This window comes from Prunus persica, chromosome G1, assembly GCF_000346465.2.
Source record: "Prunus persica cultivar Lovell chromosome G1, Prunus_persica_NCBIv2, whole genome shotgun sequence".
NCBI classification, from domain to species: domain Eukaryota; kingdom Viridiplantae; phylum Streptophyta; class Magnoliopsida; order Rosales; family Rosaceae; genus Prunus; species Prunus persica.
Window position 1 is genome coordinate 3,441,671 of NC_034009.1, and position 20,790 is coordinate 3,462,460.

The 20,790-nt window shown below is 37.0% G+C and overlaps 3 protein-coding genes across 3 annotated transcripts; 2 read left to right on the top strand and 1 right to left on the bottom strand.

Annotated features, from left to right (window-relative positions):
* Window positions 438–4,472, bottom strand: LOC18794044. The gene is made up of 6 exons (XM_007222056.2): window positions 4,256–4,472; window positions 2,928–3,709; window positions 2,014–2,186; window positions 1,509–1,797; window positions 1,199–1,371; window positions 438–910 (listed from the first exon to the last, which is right to left on the bottom strand). The coding sequence occupies exons 2-6, from the start codon at window positions 3,666–3,668 to the stop codon at window positions 787–789; spliced, it is 1,500 nt and encodes a 499-aa protein (XP_007222118.1). The 5' UTR covers window positions 3,669–3,709; window positions 4,256–4,472; the 3' UTR covers window positions 438–786.
* LOC18788632 lies at window positions 6,268–8,255 on the top strand. Its single transcript, XM_020555072.1, has one exon. It carries the CDS (start codon window positions 6,268–6,270, stop codon window positions 7,885–7,887), a length of 1,620 nt encoding a protein of 539 aa, XP_020410661.1. The 3' UTR covers window positions 7,888–8,255.
* LOC18792834 (auxin-responsive protein IAA13) lies at window positions 16,008–18,776 on the top strand. The gene is made up of 5 exons (XM_007223283.2): window positions 16,008–16,762; window positions 17,365–17,663; window positions 17,840–17,957; window positions 18,135–18,196; window positions 18,316–18,776. The coding sequence occupies exons 1-5, from the start codon at window positions 16,050–16,052 to the stop codon at window positions 18,363–18,365; spliced, it is 1,242 nt and encodes a 413-aa protein (XP_007223345.2). The 5' UTR covers window positions 16,008–16,049; the 3' UTR covers window positions 18,366–18,776.

Sequence of the window (20,790 nt, forward strand, 5' to 3'; positions counted from 1 at the left end):
AAATCATCAATATTTACTAGTTTTCTTTTAAGTTGGTTTTGTTCTTTTGTTTTTCCTCTCATTTCATATGGCTTGCATCAATGCAAGCTCTTATTCGATACTGGAAGTTTTAACGAGGATGAATGCCAAGGACCCTTAAATATTTTCTGCCAATCATTTTCTTTTTGAGTTTTTACAGTGATGAAAGCATGTAGAAGTGGCACAAGGTCTCATTGCAGTCTTTGCAGATGAGGATAAATGAAATAAATACAATAAAACCACTTTAATAAATTATATAAAAAAATTTCCCCTTAGAGACAAATCATACAAAAATAGACTAAAAATCTAAGCCCATTTCAGCATTTCTTATAATGAATCTGTATGGTATGGCAGTTCTGGCAAAAAGGAAAAAAAAATGATATGGCAGTTTTATTTTGATAGTTGGTACCATAGATAAATCAGCAAGACAAATTACAGACATAAAATTATGAAGCATGAGGAAATGAGCAACTGATCATATTACGATCCATTCTGAACTATCGAGCGACAATTATTTATTACAAGTTTACCGCTTCTATTAGAAACATTGTAGCAGAAACATATAGAACATAAACCTGGTGGCATGGCATCTATAACAGATTAAAAGTACAACAATTTTCCCTAGAAAATGTTCACTTAACTAACTTCTAAGGCCACCAAGTTTCTCAATTTAAAACTTTGATAGTGATGGTGTCTCTATGTACAGCTTCAGACCCCATGCAGCATTAGAACCTGATTTAGTAGTTCGCAATCTGCTGTGTCAGGAATTCAGGCATTCACAGCGCTCATGGTTCCTCCTTGTACGAGAGGCACTTGAATGTGGCCTTGCATTACCGTATCTTCCTCGTCTTCAGCTTCCCAAAGGAAACGAGCATATGCTGCAAGAACATGGCTAAACACAAAGGAACAAAATGTTTAAGAGGTCATTTTAATCAGTTATATTATCTTTTCTATGATTAGATCTTTACTACTAGTCAAATATTTTGAAACATCTCCAATCATTCGGACCAACAAATGGTGATCTAGAGGATTGGGAAACAGGATTTGTTCAAAGTAAGAAAGTTCAATAACCAATTCAAGGTCCTGCATATCATTGTCTATGTTCCAGATTGAAGATAATATAGAAAATATTCATGAACATGTTCAAGTAGAAATTCTGAGATCATGTAAGAGTATGTACCTGTCCTCAGGATTTGCTTGAACGGCTCTCTGAAAGTAAGACAATGCCTTCTCACTGTCATGACGAAGTTCCCAAACCAGTTTAGCATATTGCGCCATGATTTCACTGTCCCCAGGATCAGCTTGCATGGCCCGCAAATAGTATTGTTCTGCTCCTTGAAGGTCTCCCTTGGACTGTAGGCAATCACAATAAGTTACACAAGTGTGACTAGAAATCCAACTTAATATATTTATATAAAAAAATGGGTGTTCTATAATAAAAAGAAGTCAGATGTATAGAGAAAATAGAGATCAAAATGTGCATCTCTCACCTGACACAAGAACTGAGCATAATTTCTTAGCAACAAAGCATTGTTGGGATTCTCTTCAATCATCATCTTGTAATTCTCCTCAGCATTATCACCTCTTCTGGAGCCAGCTTCGGCAGTATCGAGCATGTCAATCCCATTTGCTGCTGCAATGTGCGAGGATGGACTAAATTTTTTAGTTTCTTCTTTGGAATTAGTGTTTTCAAGTTCATTCATACTATCTCCCTTGTCAGCTTCTTCCTGGTCATCCTCTATTTCCCATAGAAAACTAGCATATGCCCCAAGAACACGGCTGCAACAAGAAGACAAATAATTAACTTCCAAATGCGCTAAATGCAATCTGCCATGTTGTTTGTACTGGGCATCAACTTTTAGACTACGTGATTTTTTGTAAACAAACCAACCTGGAACTTAACCCAACTTAATATGTACGATAATCTAAATTTTCTGCTGTGAAATTAGATTTCAAATTTTCTTTGGAGATGGATTTATTCAGGAAATTAATCACCTGTCTTCAGGAGTAGCTTGAGCTGCACGTTCAAAGTAACTCAAGGCTCTATCTTGGTCATGATGGAGCTGCCAAACCAGCTTAGCATACTCAAGTAAAGACTCACCATCTTGAGGATTCGCTAGTGTAGCACGCAAATAGTAATCTTCAGCTCCATGGAAATCTCCCTTGGACTACCATGAAAGGATAGAAGTACATTGCACAAAAATTAGAAATCAAGATTTATTCTGTATAGAAGGGAGGTATGAATTTAGCTTCTTCCCAAGTCACTTAATCGGGAAGAAGTTTAGTCAGAACGATCAGGCTATTCAGTTGTTTTAACTCAAGTCACATATAACTAAGGTTAAAAGGCAACATTTTGTTCTCCCTGATAGAGACGAGAAGAAGACTTGTTCAATGCGAATAACAACCTTCATAATAATTAAGCCTAATAGCAGGACCGGAACAAAATCTGTAGCCGAAGCAACTAGAGCTACAAGTCCACAAAAATGAAAAGAACAATAGCAGCAACAGTTGCAAGCACACTCTTTGAGTCTTAGGCAGGGTATTTGTCTGCAGCCCAGCCAATGGTCGACAAAAAGATTGGATAGCAGAAACAGAAACTAGAAAAGGCTTACACCTTGCCTTACACAACCACTATTGTGATGCAGATTTGAACTCACAGTTTAGCTCTGGAATAATGGAGATTAGAAAATCAGGCACAAAAAATTGTTGGGATTGCTCATTCATTGGACACAAAACATAAACTCTTTATATTCCAGAATCAAGAATCGAAAATTGGATATCTGCATCAGTTTCTTAACTATATAGCTCTTTCAGTTTTATGTGATAATCATTATAAATTGAACAACCAAAATTGGGGAAAAAAAGAAGATACTAGCAAAAAAAACACATGCTTCAACAAAAAATCTTACTTGTAAAGCTTGAGCATAATTTCTAAGGAACAAAGGGTGGCAGGGATATTCATCAACCATCCTCTTATAATACTCCTCTCCATTGCCGCTCTCATCGATATTCGCCATAGATAATTCATCATCCCAAGCATCCCAACCAAAACCAGCAGCCTGAACCCCAAGCCCCGCTGCAAGATACATGGGAGGACTTGCAGGACGTACTTGTTCTTCAACACGCAAACTCTGGATCCCATCCAAACCTTCTTCCTCTTCACCCTTCTCCTCAATCAATCCCATACTCTTCTTCCCAAAACAGAAGTCCCCACCTCCCATCACCGATTCTATGTTCTCTCCTATTGTAATGGCCCTCTCCAGTGGTTCTTGATCTGAACCTTGAAAGTCAACAATGCCCGAGTGAAATATCGAAAAAGACGGAGCTGTTTCCAGCATTGAATTGTTATCTTGATAGGAAGAAGACGTTCTTGGTGCAACCGAATTTCGAAACTCTTCCATGTCACAAGAACTATTAACTAACCCTTCCAAGTTTCCATCAGACCAAGCTCGCCGAATCGCTTTGAGGCCTAAACTTTTGGATTCTGGATTGAACTCTATGAACCCAGAAGCAGAATGAGAGTTTGGAGAAGAAGAGTTGCATGAAAAAGATGTCAAGTTGAAATGGCGATGATGAGCACCATTGGGACTGTCTGAGAAGGATGAGAGGAGTGTTCCAATGACTGGGGTTGATGAGCTTCTGAGCAGCATTTTAATAAAGCTTTTTATACAACTACTAGTCTTTGGCTTGCCTGTAAATGGAAACAATATTGAATTTTTTTTATATATAGAAAAAAAAAATCAGATTGAATCAGAACCTCTCATTTCAGTACCAGATCATGTTCATGTTGCCAAACCAAAGGAATATGTAGGCTCAAGTTGCATCACAGATAGTAGGTAAGTTGGAAATTTAGCTAAAAACTTATCAATTATGCACATGGCTTTAAATGTACAACACATGGAAGAACTGCCATTCATTCATTCATCCAAAGAAAGAAAGAAGAACATGTATCTTTAGGTATATAGAAAGCGATAACATGTTGGTTTGGTTGCAATATTAATCAAAGCCAAATAAGTAACAAGATGCACGAAATTCCATGAATAAAGAAAAATACGACACGAAAATCACAAGAAAGAATGTGAGGAAGCTTGTGACCAAATTAATCTTTTCTGGTAAAAATAATTTGTGGGTTATGAGCATTGGGATCTAATTAATTCACACAAGGTTTAGTTTAGGTGAGTGTTTATGTATTCATCAAGAACCACGAATAGTATAAGAGTAGTATTCGAAGGCATACCTCTCTCCCTTCACTTTTGCTCTATGCAGCAAACCCTTCTTCCCTTTCTTATTGTAAGGAAAGAAGGTTTGTGCTAATTGTATTGTAAGGAAGAAATGAGAAGGTGAAGGGAACTTGATGTGGTTTAAGGCATCTATTCTATTGCAGTGGCAGAGTACTTTTTTGTTTTTTTGTTGTTGTTTTATTTATTTAGACAAAGTTGAATTTGTCATTAATGTGAGAGATATGTAAGCTCGGCCATAAAGTAGTATTTTTATTCTGAATTTTCTTTATTGGCTGCTCGGAGAGACAGCAACCTCTGGCACACGTGTAACTTTCATTGAAAGGTGTCATGCATTCTTTCTTGATCTTTTGGGTACAGTTTTTTTAAGCAACATTCCAAAACAACACCACTTGATTTTTGATTTTTTCTAATTTTATATAAGCGATATTAGGGTTGGGGAGTCCAACCTAGGAATTCGGAGTGCAGGGATAAGGATAACACTTGAGGCTGAGTTACAACACTTCATTTTGATTCAGAGGTCAAGAAAAGTGGCATGGGCTTACACAAATTTTGCCCATTTCAAAAGGCCTATATGAGTCATGACTTAAGGGCCTGTATGTCTTTCAGTGGAATAGCTGTTTTGGACTGATGGACTACTTGGTTAGAATTTGAACAAAGACCGTGTTTCAATTGGGTTACATAATATGAGTCATTCTATAGTGAGCGTCTTATATATAGTCTTTAGGTGAAATCTTATCTCTTAATTATTAAATTAGACTAATTAATTTGATATAACGATCAAGATATAAGACCTCACTTAAAAGTCATATATAAGTCCCTCGCTCACCATAGATTTCTGATACATAGCAGAGGCACTTAAGATAGAGTAATGACTTTATTTGCATTACTGATGAATAGGTCACACTTTTTTGTGTCATGTCATTGTCATATAAGTTTGATTGTGTTCACCTAACTAATCGATAGATACTGTTATACTTAAAATAAAAAATTAAAACCAACATGACTCTATCTGCCACATTAAAATAGGTGGTTGTTTTAATGCAATGATGTAGTGTACACGTCAAATAGCATGTAAATTAATACACGAAAACTAAAACAAAAGCAGTTTGCTATTAAGCATTTTCCTTAATTGTTTGTATTGTTTAAAAAAAGTTTCAGATGTGATATCAATCAAGCATAACAAGTTAGTTTGATTTAGGATCTTCTTCAGTTGTATATCTATGAGTAGGGTACATGTACATCAAATTGTTGTTAGCCAGGCTTGTTTTTACTAAATACAAGATAGGTAGAACCACTTTTGATTTTGCAAGTGAAAATGGTACTTGGAATATACAGTGTGCCAGCCAAAGCCAAAGCCAAAGCCAAAGCCAAAACCAAGCATCAGAATTTCACAGTTTGATGCTAACCAAATATAGTTATTAGTTAAGGAGTTAAGGTGATACTGTAAACCCCTCTGGCTGACCAAATTAGAAATTACTGTTATGTTAGCTGCTTAAGTCAATGATATGATTGAAAATTTGAAAGGACCATAAATCTCACCCTGAAATTACCCTAATTTTAGCTCAGGGACTGTGCATGTAATTAAGCCAAATCAACAACCTCCTCCTTCACCTCCCCCACACCTTCCAAAATTAAACCTCAGTGTAACCAAAAACCGTGGGGTCAAACTCTCCCACATTGACATTTGTCTTCCTCACATAACCAACCCTCCATTATTCTACGCTGTTTTCGCACAATTCCACCTTGCAGGTGCCCTCATTCTCTCTCTCCCCTCCTCCCTTTTTTCAACCATACCTCCCTTCCCTCTTGATGCATGCCCTTGCCTCTCGTCGTCCAAGAAGAGGACGACGAGCGGAACCATCTCCATCTTCGCCACTACCACCATCACTTTTTTAAAAACACGTTTACTTCCATCTCTTTGATCCTTAGCTAGCCTCTATTGAATATCCATCGATTGTAAAACCTTAAGGAAGGCGCGATTTGAATTTATTATTCAATCGTGGCGACAATGTCTCAATCAATCTTAGCTCCGTTCCAACTCCTGGAACTCAACGTCATATCAGCCCAGGACCTTGCGCCGATATCACGCTCCATGCGCACGTACGCCATTGCATGGGTGCACCCAGATCGAAAGCTATCGACGCGGGTGGACACTCAGGGCCACAACAATCCGACATGGAACGACAAGTTTGTGTTCCGGGTGGACGAGGATTTTTTACACGAGGACACCTCCGCCGTGATGATTGAGATCTACGCTCTCCATTGGTTCAAGGACGTCCATGTGGGCACGGTTCGTGTCCTGGTGGGTAACCTTATCCCCACCCCGGCAAAGCCCCACCACCACAACCCTCATCTAGGCATGCGGTTCGTAGCTCTCCAGGTGCGCCGCCCCTCGGGCCGGCCGCAGGGGATTCTAAACATCGGCGTGGCGCTACTTCACAGCTCCATGAGGAGCATGCCCTTGTATTCCCAACTCAGCACATCAGCCGTCGGATACAAAACCTTGATGGGCGAGGAAGACCCACATCGCAGTAGTCAAACCCATCATGCAGGCAGTCAAGCGACGACGTATTCGAAGCCGGAGCTACGGCGCAGCAAGAGCGACTCCAGCTCCATGTTCGGGTCGGAGCTGAGAGCCACAGAATTTAAAAACAAAGGCAAAAATGGAAAAGCGGGCTCAATGGTCAACGGGTCAGAAGTCAGCATAAAAAAGAACAAAAAAGGTCGTCTGTCCAAAGCCAGCTCGATCATTGGTGGTTCAGAAATAATTATCAGGAAGAGCAAGGACAAAAAAGGAAAATCAAGCTCCCTGCTTAGCGCCTCAGATATGAGCTACAAAAAAGGGAAGCCGAGCTCCCTACTCGGCGCCTCAGACGTGAACAGCTCGGTGGCCCCACCAAAGTACGGAAAAGACAGAAAAGGGAAGCCGAGCTCCGTTCTCAGCGCCTCCGAAGTCAGCGTGCAGGACCCACCGAAAAAGGGTAATAGTAGTAACGGTAAACCCGCAAGCTCCATGCCCAGCGCATCCGAACCGGAAGACAGGCCCAGAAGAAAACCCGCCAGTCACAAACCATCGCCGAAATTCAACCTGGCAGAAAATTACGGTTCTACCCCCGGACGGAAGTCGGCGCCGCGAGCTGGCAAATCGCCGTTCTACAAGCTGCAGTCACCGTACGAGCAGTACGCGACGCCGAGGAAATCGAACATCATGCCGGTGCCGTTCATAACGGAGTCGGAGCTGGGGCCGTCGCCGTCGGAGGTGGCGGCGGCGATCGCGAAGGAGCGCTTGGATCAGGACGCGGAGAGCTCGGTGGTGGTGGGCGCGTGGAACGAGGAAGACAGCGTGGAGGGCTTGCAGTCCAAGCTCGAGCGGTGGCGCACGGAGCTGCCGCCAGTTTATGATCGCGGAGAGTTCTCGAGCTTTCCTTCCAGCGACGAGCGCCACGAGCGGCGGCACAGCGACGGCGGAAGCGGGCTCTTCTCGTGCTTTAGTAATATTTGTGGAATCGAGTGCTCCATTGTATGCGGGTCGGGCGATTCGGATAGTAAGACCCGGAAGAAGAATGGTAGCAAGAGTGGCGGAAAGGTCCCACGGAGCCCCTCAGCCGGAAATCTAAGCTACATGTGAAAGGACCCGGATGGAGATGGGTAAATGGGCAGGGTTTTTTTGTTTTCCATAATTTGGCAGGCAACGGTCGTGAAAGAAGATGGAAGTTGAAATCAACTGCTTAGCTCGTGCTAACTTGCGCCAAGGGTGATTCTATTAACGAAGAAAGAACAAGCGAAACGTAAGGGCAGGGCATGGGCGCAGGATTAGCAAGTGCACACAAGGGGGTTGATGATAGTGAATTGCACTTGGTTAGGCCATTCTCTTCCTCTTCCCAATTTTTTAATTTTGTATTTATCGAATTTCTGCTGTGTAATTTATTGTTTCCCCAAAAAACAGAAAAACAAAATACAAAGGACCGTCCAAATTCAAATTTGTGTTTATTTATATTATTGTTGATGTAGAATATAAATCTTATATGAACACTTTTTTCATGTATCGAATAATCAGTAATGTGGCGTGGGATATTATATCTTTTGTTTGTTTGTTTTTTTAAAATTTGTTTTTGTCGAATAAGATATTGGTTCCTCATCTCTGTAATTAAAAAAGCATTCAAAAATATATATATATATATATATATAAGAAGAAAAAAAAGCGTCGAATATAATGGGATTTGAGAGCGAAGAAGTGGGGGAAGGAGTTTGATGGTTCTGACAGTGAAGGTGAATGGAGTTTGACATCTGTGTTTCAAGGCTAATGTGCTCAGTAGAAATTTTTGCATGTTTTGGATAAACCATCCAATATACATAAGATATGTGGAAATATTTTATTTTTATTTTAAAAAAACAGTGTAGTAAATTGGAGAGTCCAAACCACATGTCCTATGTATATTGATGTACCCGAAACATGCAAAAGTAATGTGTAGAGAGATTATATTTTAGAACCTGTAGGGGCCTTTTTCTTCTGGCAGCTACAAATAGGCTGGACCACCGTAAGGAGCAAACTGAAGAAAATATCTCTTGTGTCTGAGTTCAAAGATTAGACCCTAAAATGTTTCGAAAGGATAGTAAAGCCTTAGGAATCACCTTGGTTATCTTCACCAACAAAAATAATGGCTGTTTACAGATAAATTCTTAGTGCTTACAGGTAGAATCTTAGCTTGGCATGAGAAGCTTGTGGCATGGGAGCAAAGCTTCCATGAGTTTAGCACTAAAGAGAAAATTAAGTGTTCCTAGGGGAAAGATGGGGTATTAAGGTGGGAGAAGATAGGGTTTTGCAGAAAGGTTTGATTGAGAACGAGGGAAAGAGAGAGAATGGGTGGTTTGCGTGTATTTCCGACAACTTGACAAAGGCTCTATCAATCTACCAGAAGAGGAAAAATGGGGAAAAAGATGAACAGAGCACAAATTTTGCTGGTTTTGAAAGTAAGAGAGGAAGCTTGCTCTCTGGTCGTGGATTTTGTTGGGTAGAAGAGGCCCTATTTATAGCTGCTTGGAAGCCATCTTTTTCCAAGAAACCTTAATGGCTTCTATCCCATTTTGCCAGGTCTTTCCCTTCCTTTCTCCCCTCATCCCTTCAATCATCCTATTTTGGTGAAATCTACTCTACTTTTTTGCACAAAATCAGGGATTTTGGGAGCTCAAGGCCCCTTTCCTGTAGCTGCCCAAGGGAAGAATTCCTATTTTCAGATATCTCCTTTTCTCTCTTTCTTTTCCTCCTGCATGCTAGTTCGAAGGGTGGCTCCTTTCCCGCCAATATCTTTTGGTCCCTTAGATGTTTCACTTGGCAACTTGTTCCTTCCCTCATAGCAGCCAGCATGGTCTTCCAAGCTCCTCCCATGGCTTTTTCTTTCAACCAAATGCTGGAGCCTTTGCTGCTTCTTACCTCTAATTGTATGGGCTTTTTAGGATGGCAAGTCAACCTATCAAACAAATGGGCTGATCTCATCAAGTTTTGGGGCAATATTGGTTAATTTTAATGGACCATTTTGGTTGGGTTATTTTGGTTGAGATATTTTTCCTTTTGTGCTCACCCACATGTTTGGACCTAAGAAATGGGCTTGGGTTCCGAGGCTCCCAAGCAATCCGGAACTTTCATTTCTCGGCCCGTTAATGGCCCTCATGATAACTTATTACCATTTCTCGGCTTGGCATGGCATATTGCTTGACATGTTTTTTTAATTATGATGCTTGACGGGATAATTAGCATGGATTTGTAGAGCTAACATATTTTATAATCTTAATCTCGATTCCTAGCATGAAGGATTATTTATTTGGCATGGCACGCGGAGTGTGACTCATGCATGGCAGATCTTTGTGTGCTTCAAATTGGACCATTTCTCAATCATATATCGCTTTGGGCCATGAATTTATTTGGGCCCAACCGTGAATTTTTTAGGCCTCAACAGAACCATATTAATTAAATTAAGGAATTATATTTATACATACATAAATTGATTACACGATCTAGTTGGTGTGTTAATTAATAGCATCAAAATATCTCATTTTGGGTATTTATAATCCTTGTTGTCGATCCTTTTAAAGATGTTTTAGATTAGAGATATACAATTTGGTATTAGTGATCAGTATAATGGTCGTTACAATTTAGTTATGCTTATTCTCTTATCAAATGGTTAATTTGAACTTACATATTCAAAAAAAAAAAAAAAAATTACTTTTAATCAGTAGTTCAGATGAACACCTATCAAACAGATCGTTTCCTCTCATCTATCTAACTCTTATATCAATGTACATACACCTGAGGAGGTAGAAAGGGGAAGATCATAGAAGAAGTATACTTGACCAAGAAAAGAGGAAGAAATGAAGAGGGAAAAGTTTGGCGGCCAAAAGGGTGTGTGGAGACACAAAATGATACCAAACCGTATCCTAAAAGCCACATTTCACCTGTCTAAGATCTAAATCTGATTATGGAGGAATATACACCCAATCTTTTGGGGGCCACACCAATATACACTTCTGTACTAACTTTCACCAGACAACCAAGAAGTTTCCTCCACCATACGCGCCAAATTTCCAACAATAAATTGGGCGAAAATTATTTATAATGCTTATGTTCTTAAAATTTAAGTGGAAATACATGTTGTGTTTTAGATCACATGCCACTCATTTTTTCACCCCGTTATCTAAGTTTTTCTCCATCAAGACAAGTAGCAATAGTTTTTTTAATTTGTTCTCATTGCGTCAACTTATTACATCACGCATGTATATTGAACGAACATATGTTTACAACTAGAGTTATATTCAGCACTTAAGAAATTTGAAACTGTTTTACAAGCAATCCGTATTCAACTTTTAAAAAATTAATGTTTGTATTACACACATTTTTAAAGAAGTTAATTATGTATGTGGCCTCTTACTTAGCGTCCCTTGGTTAAGAGTGCTAGACAACTACAATTTGAATATCACCATAGTGTGAATTGCATTAGTTTATAAGGTTATATGGGCTTTAGTCGTAAATATTTCGTTCTTTATAAATGTTTTGTTTTTTTAAAAAACACTTATCAAATGAAATTTACTCACTAACAATCTAATGATATTTCTCTCTGACAATGACGAGATTTTAAATTACTCAAATATATGAGGAGGAAATTTAAACTCGAAAGAAATTATAAATTCGAATTTGTCATCAAACAAAAGAAAAATAAAGAAAAATAAATATATTTGTCTAGAAGAAAAGAGGCTGTAGCGCGTGGGCAAGAAAGTAAACGTACAGAAAGTGTGGAGCTGTCTCAGACTAAAAATGTATGTTTATTGTCTAGTGGTCCCCACAGGTCCTCCGGTCAGCCGCGGACTCTGTCGGCTTACGTGGCGGTGAGCCAAAATGCTCTAGAGTAGCCGAGGCACGTGACTTGGCTCCCACTTTGTCGACTTGTCCCTTCAACCCACAACCTCTTCTTACCTTTGGATAGTCCCACTTCTTTTTTATTATTATTATTATTTTTTTCGCCACAGGCTTTAAAACTTGCTATTTGTCTGTTTTATATTTTCTTTTTCTTTTTATACCCTGCTATTTCTGCTTTCTCCTTTCTCATTAGAATATATATATATATATATATATATATATATATATATACAGTTTGGCTTTCGGCATGGAGAATATATTTTAAAATATAATATTTGAGTAGAGCTATAAAACTCAATCCAAGATGCAAGATGATGAAGTTCACAATTTTCTCTAGGGAAATTGAGAAATTTCTATAAACATAAATTACATACATACTTAATAATCTATATATATAAAGCAAAAGGCAGAGAATGGTGAAACATTCAAAATACCATAAAATACCTTAGTTAATTCAAACATTAAGAATTGAAATTATTAAATAAATATGGATAATATGGTAAATTCATATTTTTTATATTAAAAAATAAATAAATAAATAATCAAATAATAGGTCCTGCTTTTATGGAACATAACTACCCATCTTATTTTTTCTTAATTCTAAAAATAGAATAAAAAATAAAAAATAAAACCAATTGGCACATGCTCACGCATGTGCCAAGGGGCTAGTTAATATCAAATGAATCAAGATATATGTGTGTAAAGCGATCCATAGGTGAGTTGTTAGTCTAGAAGAAATAGTCTTCCCTTCCTATTTTTTTTTTTCACGTTAAATTTCTATGTTGATGTATATATTAAAATAAGTGTATGCGCACTTTTATAGGTAAAAAGTTATTTTTTGTTCCTGTAATATGGCGGTTTTACTATTTTAGTCCGCGTTGTTTAATTTTGTCAATTTTATCTATGTAGTTTTGAATCAGAACAATTTAAGAACAAGTTACAAACTTTGTCAAAATTATTCCAATTTCGTTATAAATTATGTCAAATCCTATACTCAAAACGTAATGGAATTGGAAGGAATTTGACATAATTTGTAATGTGTCATTGAAATGCTCAAATTTAAAATTATGGGGATAAAATTAAAACTACGAATATCAAAATAGTAAAACCGGCCAACTACAGAAACTAAATGTAACTTTCTCTGTTAGTTTGATCAATATGAACCCCATGACCATGACCATAATCAGTTAAGTTGTGATTTATGGTACTGATCAAGAATATATGCTATTACTGATTTATCACCCAAAAAACTACACCACCAATTAATGAGATAACCATAATCATGTGTCGAACCCATTACAAAATTGCATTGTCTTTGCATTCACATGAGTCGAAATGAGAGACTTATTCCAACCAAATGAAAACAGCTCCCACTAAACCTTGTTGTGAGTTAATTGAATTCATAGAGAGAGAAACCTAAGAGAGAATCCCTAGCTACCACCCCCATGCTTTTTGTCCTTTCTTCTTCTCTTTTTCCTTCCCTTTCCATATCCTCCCCTTCCCATCCTCTTTGCTTTCCTCTCCCGCATCGTCTCCCTCTTTGTTTCGTTAGCTCGTTTAGGGCATAATTCTATAATAGATATATGCAAATTTATCATTTTTGGGTGTATCTTCTCTATTTGAAGAGGAGGAAAGTTAATTAGTGCATATCTTTTCTCTCTGGGTGCTTTCAGACAATGAATTGGCTTTGTGACAACAGGGGTTGCAATCCGACTGATTTAGTTTCTTTATTTTTGAAATAATTCCCATAAACTATCTTTGGATTTTGTGTGTGTCTAGTTTTCACCTCTCTTGTGTGAGAGTTTTTCACCTCTCTTGTTCTGGCTTGGTTTTTCTAATTTTTTATTTTTATTATTATGAGTATACAATCTTATGCATGAGTTTCTTCAATCATGCGTGATCGTTAGTAGAAGAGCACTAGATTATTTTAATATTGATGTTCAATTTCTTCGTAATTATAATGACTATTTATAATTAGTGCATTTTTGTTATGAATATAATTTTAGAATTTCTATAATTTAAATTTAAAAAAAAAAAAAAAAAAACCTTCTTGTGAGTTACAATGACTCTTCGTTTTCCTTTTGATGAGCAGTGTGACCTTTTCTTGTAGTAAGTGAAGTATTCTTTTGTTAGAAAAAACAAACAAACAATATTAAATCCTTCTATAATAGAATGCTGCAATTTAAAATTGGGAAATGTTATTCCTTCCTATTATCGAAATTGTTAGAGTCGAAACAAGTATAGGAGAATTTTTGTCATGCATGGAATAAATAATTCCTCCATTTTCACATAAGACAAACATTTTTTCTTGGAAAATCTTATAGAAATATTGATTTCACACAAGGTATTGGAGTTTTAAATCCACTAGCGCATATGTGTTTAATTGTTTTGTGCACACCTCTCTAAATCTAAGAGCATATTCTTTTCATTTTTCCTCCTTGAAGTGTTTACTATGAACTCTATAAGAAATTGAAACCAATTTCAGATCTCACTCTTCCTGACAAAAAAAAAAAACTAATTTAGAAGAAAAAGACAATGCAATTCAACGACTAATATTAGAAATATGTAACCAATCTTTAACATAAAATACTTATTTAAAAATAAAATAATAAATAATGAATAAGCCAGAAAGGTTATTTAGATGGTAAATAAACTTGGTTTTTAACTTTTTACAGTGCAAAGTAAGTAACCCAACAATTGTTAGTTAATTGTAAGAAAATTACACATAGGGGCAAACTATAAATTGCAACATTGACTTATTTGTACCTTTCTTTCCTAAACAATCAATTGATTAGACCATCTCTACCAAAAACAAATTCTTGAGAAGTGGTCCCCCTAATTCCATAATTTTTAATGATAATTAAGTTGTTCTATTATAATAATCAATATGCTTTCCCTTTCTTGTTATTTTTCTCAGCTTTACTGGGAAGGCCCACCATCCACTGTCAGTGCATCTCTCTTTAGGTCTCACCTTTCTAAAACAAGGTTTTGTGCCCTTTGTCTTCCCAATAGTAGACAGCACATAAGGAGAAATAAGAACAGAATAATGCTTTTTGCTTGTAAAAAGACTCAACCTTTAGTTTTTAACCTTTGCTTTTTATACTTTAAGCAAAGCTAAGAGACACCTAAGCTCAAATTAATAGTGATCCCTACTCCTTAGTTTGAGCAGAATTATTGTAATTTAGGTCTAGGATTGTGCGGCAATTTCAATTAAAGAAGAAGAAGTGGTATTTGCTAACCACAGATTTGAATCTTTGCCCATTACCTAAACAGACACTCTGAGAATGGTATTTCTCAATCTTACTTTCTTTACTCAAACTGCATTTTCTTAATGAAAAAAGGAAATGTCGCGTTAAAAACCATATAACCTAAAATTAATGAAAAGAGAGAAGAAAAATGTTATTCTCATTTCTAATCTGTCATCTTACGTTATATATGTATTATTTAAAATTACAAGTTATTAAATTTAAATTGCATAATGAAAAACTAGGATTGTGAATAACAGCTCAAAAACAAAAAAAAAATTGAGTAAATAATTTGTTTGATTAGATTAAAAAAAAAGGGAGTACCTACTTATGAGCCCTATGCTGCCTATAATAATACTTAATCAGTAAAAGCAATTGACATCCCAAGAACTAGCATAATTTTTCTGTATATGCAACTAGAATCCCAATTTTGCTCATTGTCCAAATTAAAAGGCCCGACAAGCCAAAGTTTAATATTATCATTAACCATCATACCAAGACCAAAAAGTTAAAAATACCATCATACTTGCTAGGAACTTGTATCATTTCCAACCTCTCATCATACCACCACACTATTATTTTAATTATTCCCATTAATTCTTTCTTCTAAACCTTATCATGCCCACACAAATTACCATCAAACCAAAAGATAATCTTTGTAATTAGAGGAACACAGCATCGTAACAGCTCCAATTTGTATATGCTTCAACATAAAATTTTATAATATGATTCTCTCTATCTATGCTTTTTGTATTATAAAAAAAGGTAGTCTTTATAATTTTTTTTATACTACTTTCCTCTTTATATCCCTCGTTTATACGAATCACAGTTTGATACATATGTAAAAATAATTCATCAAAAACATAAAAAGAAATTTTTTTTGCATACATATCACATTGAGCTTGTACAAAAAAAATTTCCTCACATACACTACTAAAATGTCATGAAATTCGAAAATAATATTATTGATTTGTAAGTCAAGTCTTGTTTTTTAAAGGACTAGACTGGTTGGCTCTTTATAAAATATAATTAAAAAGCCCAAATTAGAAAACAATCAATTTTGTTTCTTTTAGTACAACACGAAGACCCAACAGAGAGAAACAGATTCTCGAAAGATATGAATCATGTCAAGGAAAAATGAGGGTGGGTGGTGAGAGTGCAAGGCGCACTAGCAGACATATGGGCCCCATCATCATCACTCTCTCCACCACCTCTTCAACCTACCCCTCCCTCCCTTCCGTCTTTGCTCTGCTTTTGCCTTTGCATTCTTCCCCTTCTTCCTTTGTGGTCCATCTATTATACACAACTCTCAAACAAACAAACAAATTCCCACAACTCTCAAACTCCCAGTCTTTTCTCTCTCAAACCCACAATTTCTTCAACCTTAATTTCTTTGACCTCTTCAAAATCTTCAACCTTTTCTCCTGTCTCTCTCTTGATCAATTCATGGAAGGCACACTTGGGTTACTTGGTGGTGGTGGTGGGTCTTCCGGGGGCTCATCAAATGAGTCAGCAATGTCAAAGGTGGAGGTGGTGGAGCAAGACTACGTGGGGATGTCATCTGAGGCAACCTCATACCCAGCTGAGGCAGAGCTTGAGCTGGGCCTGGGCCTTGGCCTGAGCCTTGGTGGTGGTGGAGGTGGTGGTGCAGGGAAGCAGCCAAAGCCATGTGCATGGGGTGAGCGTGGTAGAATCTTGACTGCTAAAGACTTCCCTTCCATGGTGGGCTCTGCAGTTCCTTCTTCTAGGTTCTCTCACAGACCCAATGCTTCTTCTGCTGTTGCTGTTTCTGGGACTAAGAGAGCTGCTGACTCTGTTTCTCAAGACGGTGGCTCTCCCACTGCTGTAAGGTGAGGCTATTCATGGAAAGCAAGCTCTTTTTATATATATATTTATTCATAAAAAAGTATAAATTTTTACTCTTATATTCTTGTGTTTGACTGCTGAGAAAACTGAGAAATTGCACGTTCTCTTCTTGTTTTTGTGTCCAGTCCAGGAAAATAGAAAACTTAAGAAAAACCAAGTAGCTGTGTTCGCTTGGCTTATTTTATGCCCTCTTAAGAAAAATTTAAAAGAATTTTTTTTAATAACAATTTTCTGTTTCATATATTTATTTTCTTTTTTCTTGATTAATATTGGTCAGTCTGTAATCTTTTTCATATTGCATCTAGTACTTAATCTGTTTTTGACTATTGAATTATAGAAAAAAGAACTATAATCTTTCACTCTCTTTATCTAGTCCTAAATATTTTATTTAAATTTATTGTGTTTTATATGTCATTAAATTGTAGTATTATACTCTGTTGAATGCCCGCTATGTATTTTATCAAAAAGTTCTGGAAAAAAAACAGAGAATGTGTTGTTTATTCTGACAATTAAGGTTATGAATGCTCTGTATCTCTGGTTTTGTATTTTGGATCATTGATGGTTGTATTTTGTGTTATGAAAGCAGTCAAGTTGTGGGATGGCCACCTATTAGTGCTGCAAGGTTGAATAGCTTGGTTAACCAAGCAAAGACTGCAAGGGCTGAAGATGACAAGGAAGACGGGGAAAAATCTAAGGACACTTCTAAGAAGAAGATTAACATGGGTAATAAGACTACTGCTAAAGACAAAGGGCGTCTCGGATTTGTGAAGGTGAACATGGATGGAATTCCTATAGGGAGGAAAGTGGATATGAATGCTCACTCTTGCTATGAGACTTTAGCTCAAACACTGGAGGACATGTTTTTCAGCCCCACTACAGCTATTGGTTAGTTCTCTTTCTTTGCTTTTGGTACTTTGGCACAATCGAAACGAGGACTTCAACTCAAAAGAATGGAGGCTCTTTGTTTTGGTTCATGTTATGATCATCAATTGGTCAGTTTTGATGCACTGTGTATGTGATGTTACTACTATTGTATGACAATGGTTTTGTGCTCATGTCAGGTGGAGACAAGGAACAAGCAACAAAACCCTCTAAGCTTCTGGATGGATCCTCTGAGTTTGTACTCACTTATGAAGATAAAGAAGGAGATTGGATGCTTGTAGGAGATGTTCCTTGGGGGTATGCTTCTATCTCTAATTATTACTTTTGTTAAAAAATGAAAATGGGATGGTGAACCTAAAAAAATAAAGAGAGCAATGTACTTAGTAACATCTAATTTGACATTCCCGGAGTTTCCTTCTGTTACTTTCTAGTAAATAATGCTGACAGTGTATTTGCTATTTTTATGGTATATAGGATGTTCATCAGCTCAGTGAAAAGGCTTCGTATCATGAGGACCTCTGAGGCTAATGGACTTGGTATGCGTTTAAAATCTTCAAGCCTATTTATACCTTTCCAATTTCAGTTTGTTAGTTTATCGCATTTGTACGAGATTATGAGGACCTCTGTCTAATCCCGATTAATCATTTATTTACAGCTCCAAGATTTCAAGAAAGCAGTGAGAGACGAAGAAACAAACCTATCTAGAATAGGTGCTGCTGCCCGATTATTTTTAAGTCTGGTAAGATGAAGGAAACCTACAGTTTGACAACAGAAGGAAGTAGAAATTTGATGAGACAGAGTGTGAAGATCGGCTTCCACTGGGCTTTGCTTGCTTTTCTTTCAAAACCATTCTCTGGTTCTTGCTGGTTTTTTTTATTTTTTTCTTCTGGTAGGCCATATTGTTTTTTAGGTTTTACAGCCTCTTACATAGTGCTAGCATACAGGCCTGCATACTCGGCTACATATGCTGCTTTCTCATACTGTAAATATGGGAGCACTTCATATCTAGAGTGTTGAGTTTGCTTCAATCTAGTGGACTCGTTTTTCTTGGTGATAGAAGAAAAGCTTGTATGGTTTTTGTTATTTATTAATTATTTTGGTTGTGTTGATTAGCAATTTATTTATTTATTTATACTTCAGCCTCGTTTTAACTTGACTTTTGAATCATGGTACAACAATTATACTGAATTGGTAGCATAATAATTCAATTCTGAAAATATGTATGCATTTCCTATTGGTGGTAGCTGTGGTTTTGTATTCACAACAATTGCCTGCTCTTGCTAACTGGTACAACTGACAACAATGAAGGGGACCCCAATCTTCTGCGTCTTCATAATAATTTTTTCTTTTGGGTCCAAACTGTCATAATTCTAAGAGCTCTAGCCTGTAGAAGAAATTGTCGTCATTTTGATGGTCTGATTTCTTTGTTTCCTCTTTCTGCTCTTACCTTAGTCAATTGGATAAAAGCTTGCGTCTCCATACCTTGTTGTGACTGCTATGAAACTTTTATCTAACGTCATGATGGTAAAATCAGATATTACTTGGCAGAAACTCTCAAGACTTGTACAATTGATAATAAGTTTATAACTAAACAATTCTCCAAAGTCCCAAGTGGTGAAGATGCGCTAAACTTGTTATAATGGGTGTACACTGTCATGTCTTGTTATAATTGGTGTACACTGTGATGTCATGTGGTGTTATCGTCGGAAACAAAATTTCTCTAGATAAGCCTCCAAACTTTTATTTGTTTTGTTCTGTATTTTTCTCAACCAAGTTGTTCTTTGTAGAGGGTAAAAATTATGTAATCATTTAGTTTTTGACCTCAGATTACTACCCAGTGAGTTGATGGATACTGGACAGTGGCGGTCCTACTCTACCATAATTACCTTCTTTTAATTAATTTGTGGGACAACTGTATCTTATTAATGCTCACAGTCATGCTAGTCTCTGTTCAACTTTCTGATCTGACTTGCATGCTTTTTCTTGCTGGTTTCCATTCCATATCTTTGATGAAGGAAAAACTCAAAGACTTCATTGGCAGAAAGTTACAACTGAAAATGGCTAATTGACTCTGCCAATTTCAACCTTTTCTCAATTTGAACAGTAATTGAATGACTGAGCCATCATTAAAGCTCTTCTTGAATTTTTATTTTTTGTTTGGGTCTGAATTTAAAGCTCTTCTTCACTTTCACCAAAACTTGCAGAGCATGCAGCCTCAAGAAAAACACTTATAATTGCTTTGGAACCCAACAGCTGGAAAGCTTTAAGTTATTACCATTTCCCCTTTCTGGGTTGCACTGTAAAGTGATCCTAGGAAGCCCTTAATGGGTGGAGAAAAAAGACAGTCACAAGTGATGAGCTTTAATGCCATACAGGGCACACAGTGGCCAATTTTAGATCAAGACTATGACCCAGCAAGAGTTTGTGGTGGGGTTTGGTATATTGATTATGGCTGAGAGACTTCTGTTTGATTATGACAATTGTTTGGTTTTTGGATTCATTTGAGCAGACATTTTGGCATGTGTTCTGCTAATTGATTACTGTGTTGTGGAATTAGGCAAAAAATTAAAAAAACTTTTAACTTTTATAAAATGTTCTTCATTTTTTTCAATTATATTTGAGAGAGATGTTTTAAACTTGGTATTTCCTCAGGACCCTCCCCCAAGTATTGTACGTTTATTATGCAGGAAGTGATCTTCACCATGATGCATAAAAGTTACTGAAAATAGAAATAGCAACAACAGTGTTTGTTTGGTGCATTTCAAAATTCAATGAGAGAATAAACGTTTTGGTCTAGTAAAAACAAGTTCAAGATAAATAGTTTTAATAAAAGAAAACAGAACAAAGTCAACGGGATCTAGCTCAGTGAAAGAGGGTCTTGCCTTGACTTGCATACCACAGGTCTCAGGTTCGAATCCTCACAACATCATAATTGTGTATGTGTGTGTGAGAAATCCGCCTCCTCTCTAGTTTAGATTATGAAGAAAACAAAATAACTTTGAGAAATGAAAAGCATACGCAACCAAAGTTCAGATTTATGACGCTTTCCAAGTCCTCTGAAGTATATGGAGAAGCAAGATTCGACCTGGGAATTGAAGTTGCTGTCTGTTGTTGAGACACAGACCTGCAA

What these genes read in the sequence shown, in the direction of transcription:
- LOC18794044 (XM_007222056.2), bottom strand. Translation starts at nt 3,668, where the DNA reads ATGCTGCTCAGAAGCTCATCAACCCCAGTCATTGGAACACTCCTCTCA. An exon ending in ATGCTCAGTTCTTGTGTCAG is followed by an intron (nt 1,372 to 1,508) that starts GTGAGAGATGCA and finishes GATTGCCTACAG; the next exon opens with TCCAAGGGAGACCTTCAAGG. An exon ending in CAAGCAAATCCTGAGGACAG is followed by an intron (nt 911 to 1,198) that starts GTACATACTCTT and finishes CTTTGTGTTTAG; the next exon opens with CCATGTTCTTGCAGCATATG.
- LOC18788632 (XM_020555072.1), top strand. Translation starts at nt 6,268, where the DNA reads ATGTCTCAATCAATCTTAGCTCCGTTCCAACTCCTGGAACTCAACGTC.
- LOC18792834 (XM_007223283.2), top strand. Translation starts at nt 16,050, where the DNA reads ATGAGGGTGGGTGGTGAGAGTGCAAGGCGCACTAGCAGACATATGGGC. An exon ending in GGCTCTCCCACTGCTGTAAG is followed by an intron (nt 16,763 to 17,364) that starts GTGAGGCTATTC and finishes TTATGAAAGCAG; the next exon opens with TCAAGTTGTGGGATGGCCAC. An exon ending in GTAGGAGATGTTCCTTGGGG is followed by an intron (nt 17,958 to 18,134) that starts GTATGCTTCTAT and finishes TATGGTATATAG; the next exon opens with GATGTTCATCAGCTCAGTGA.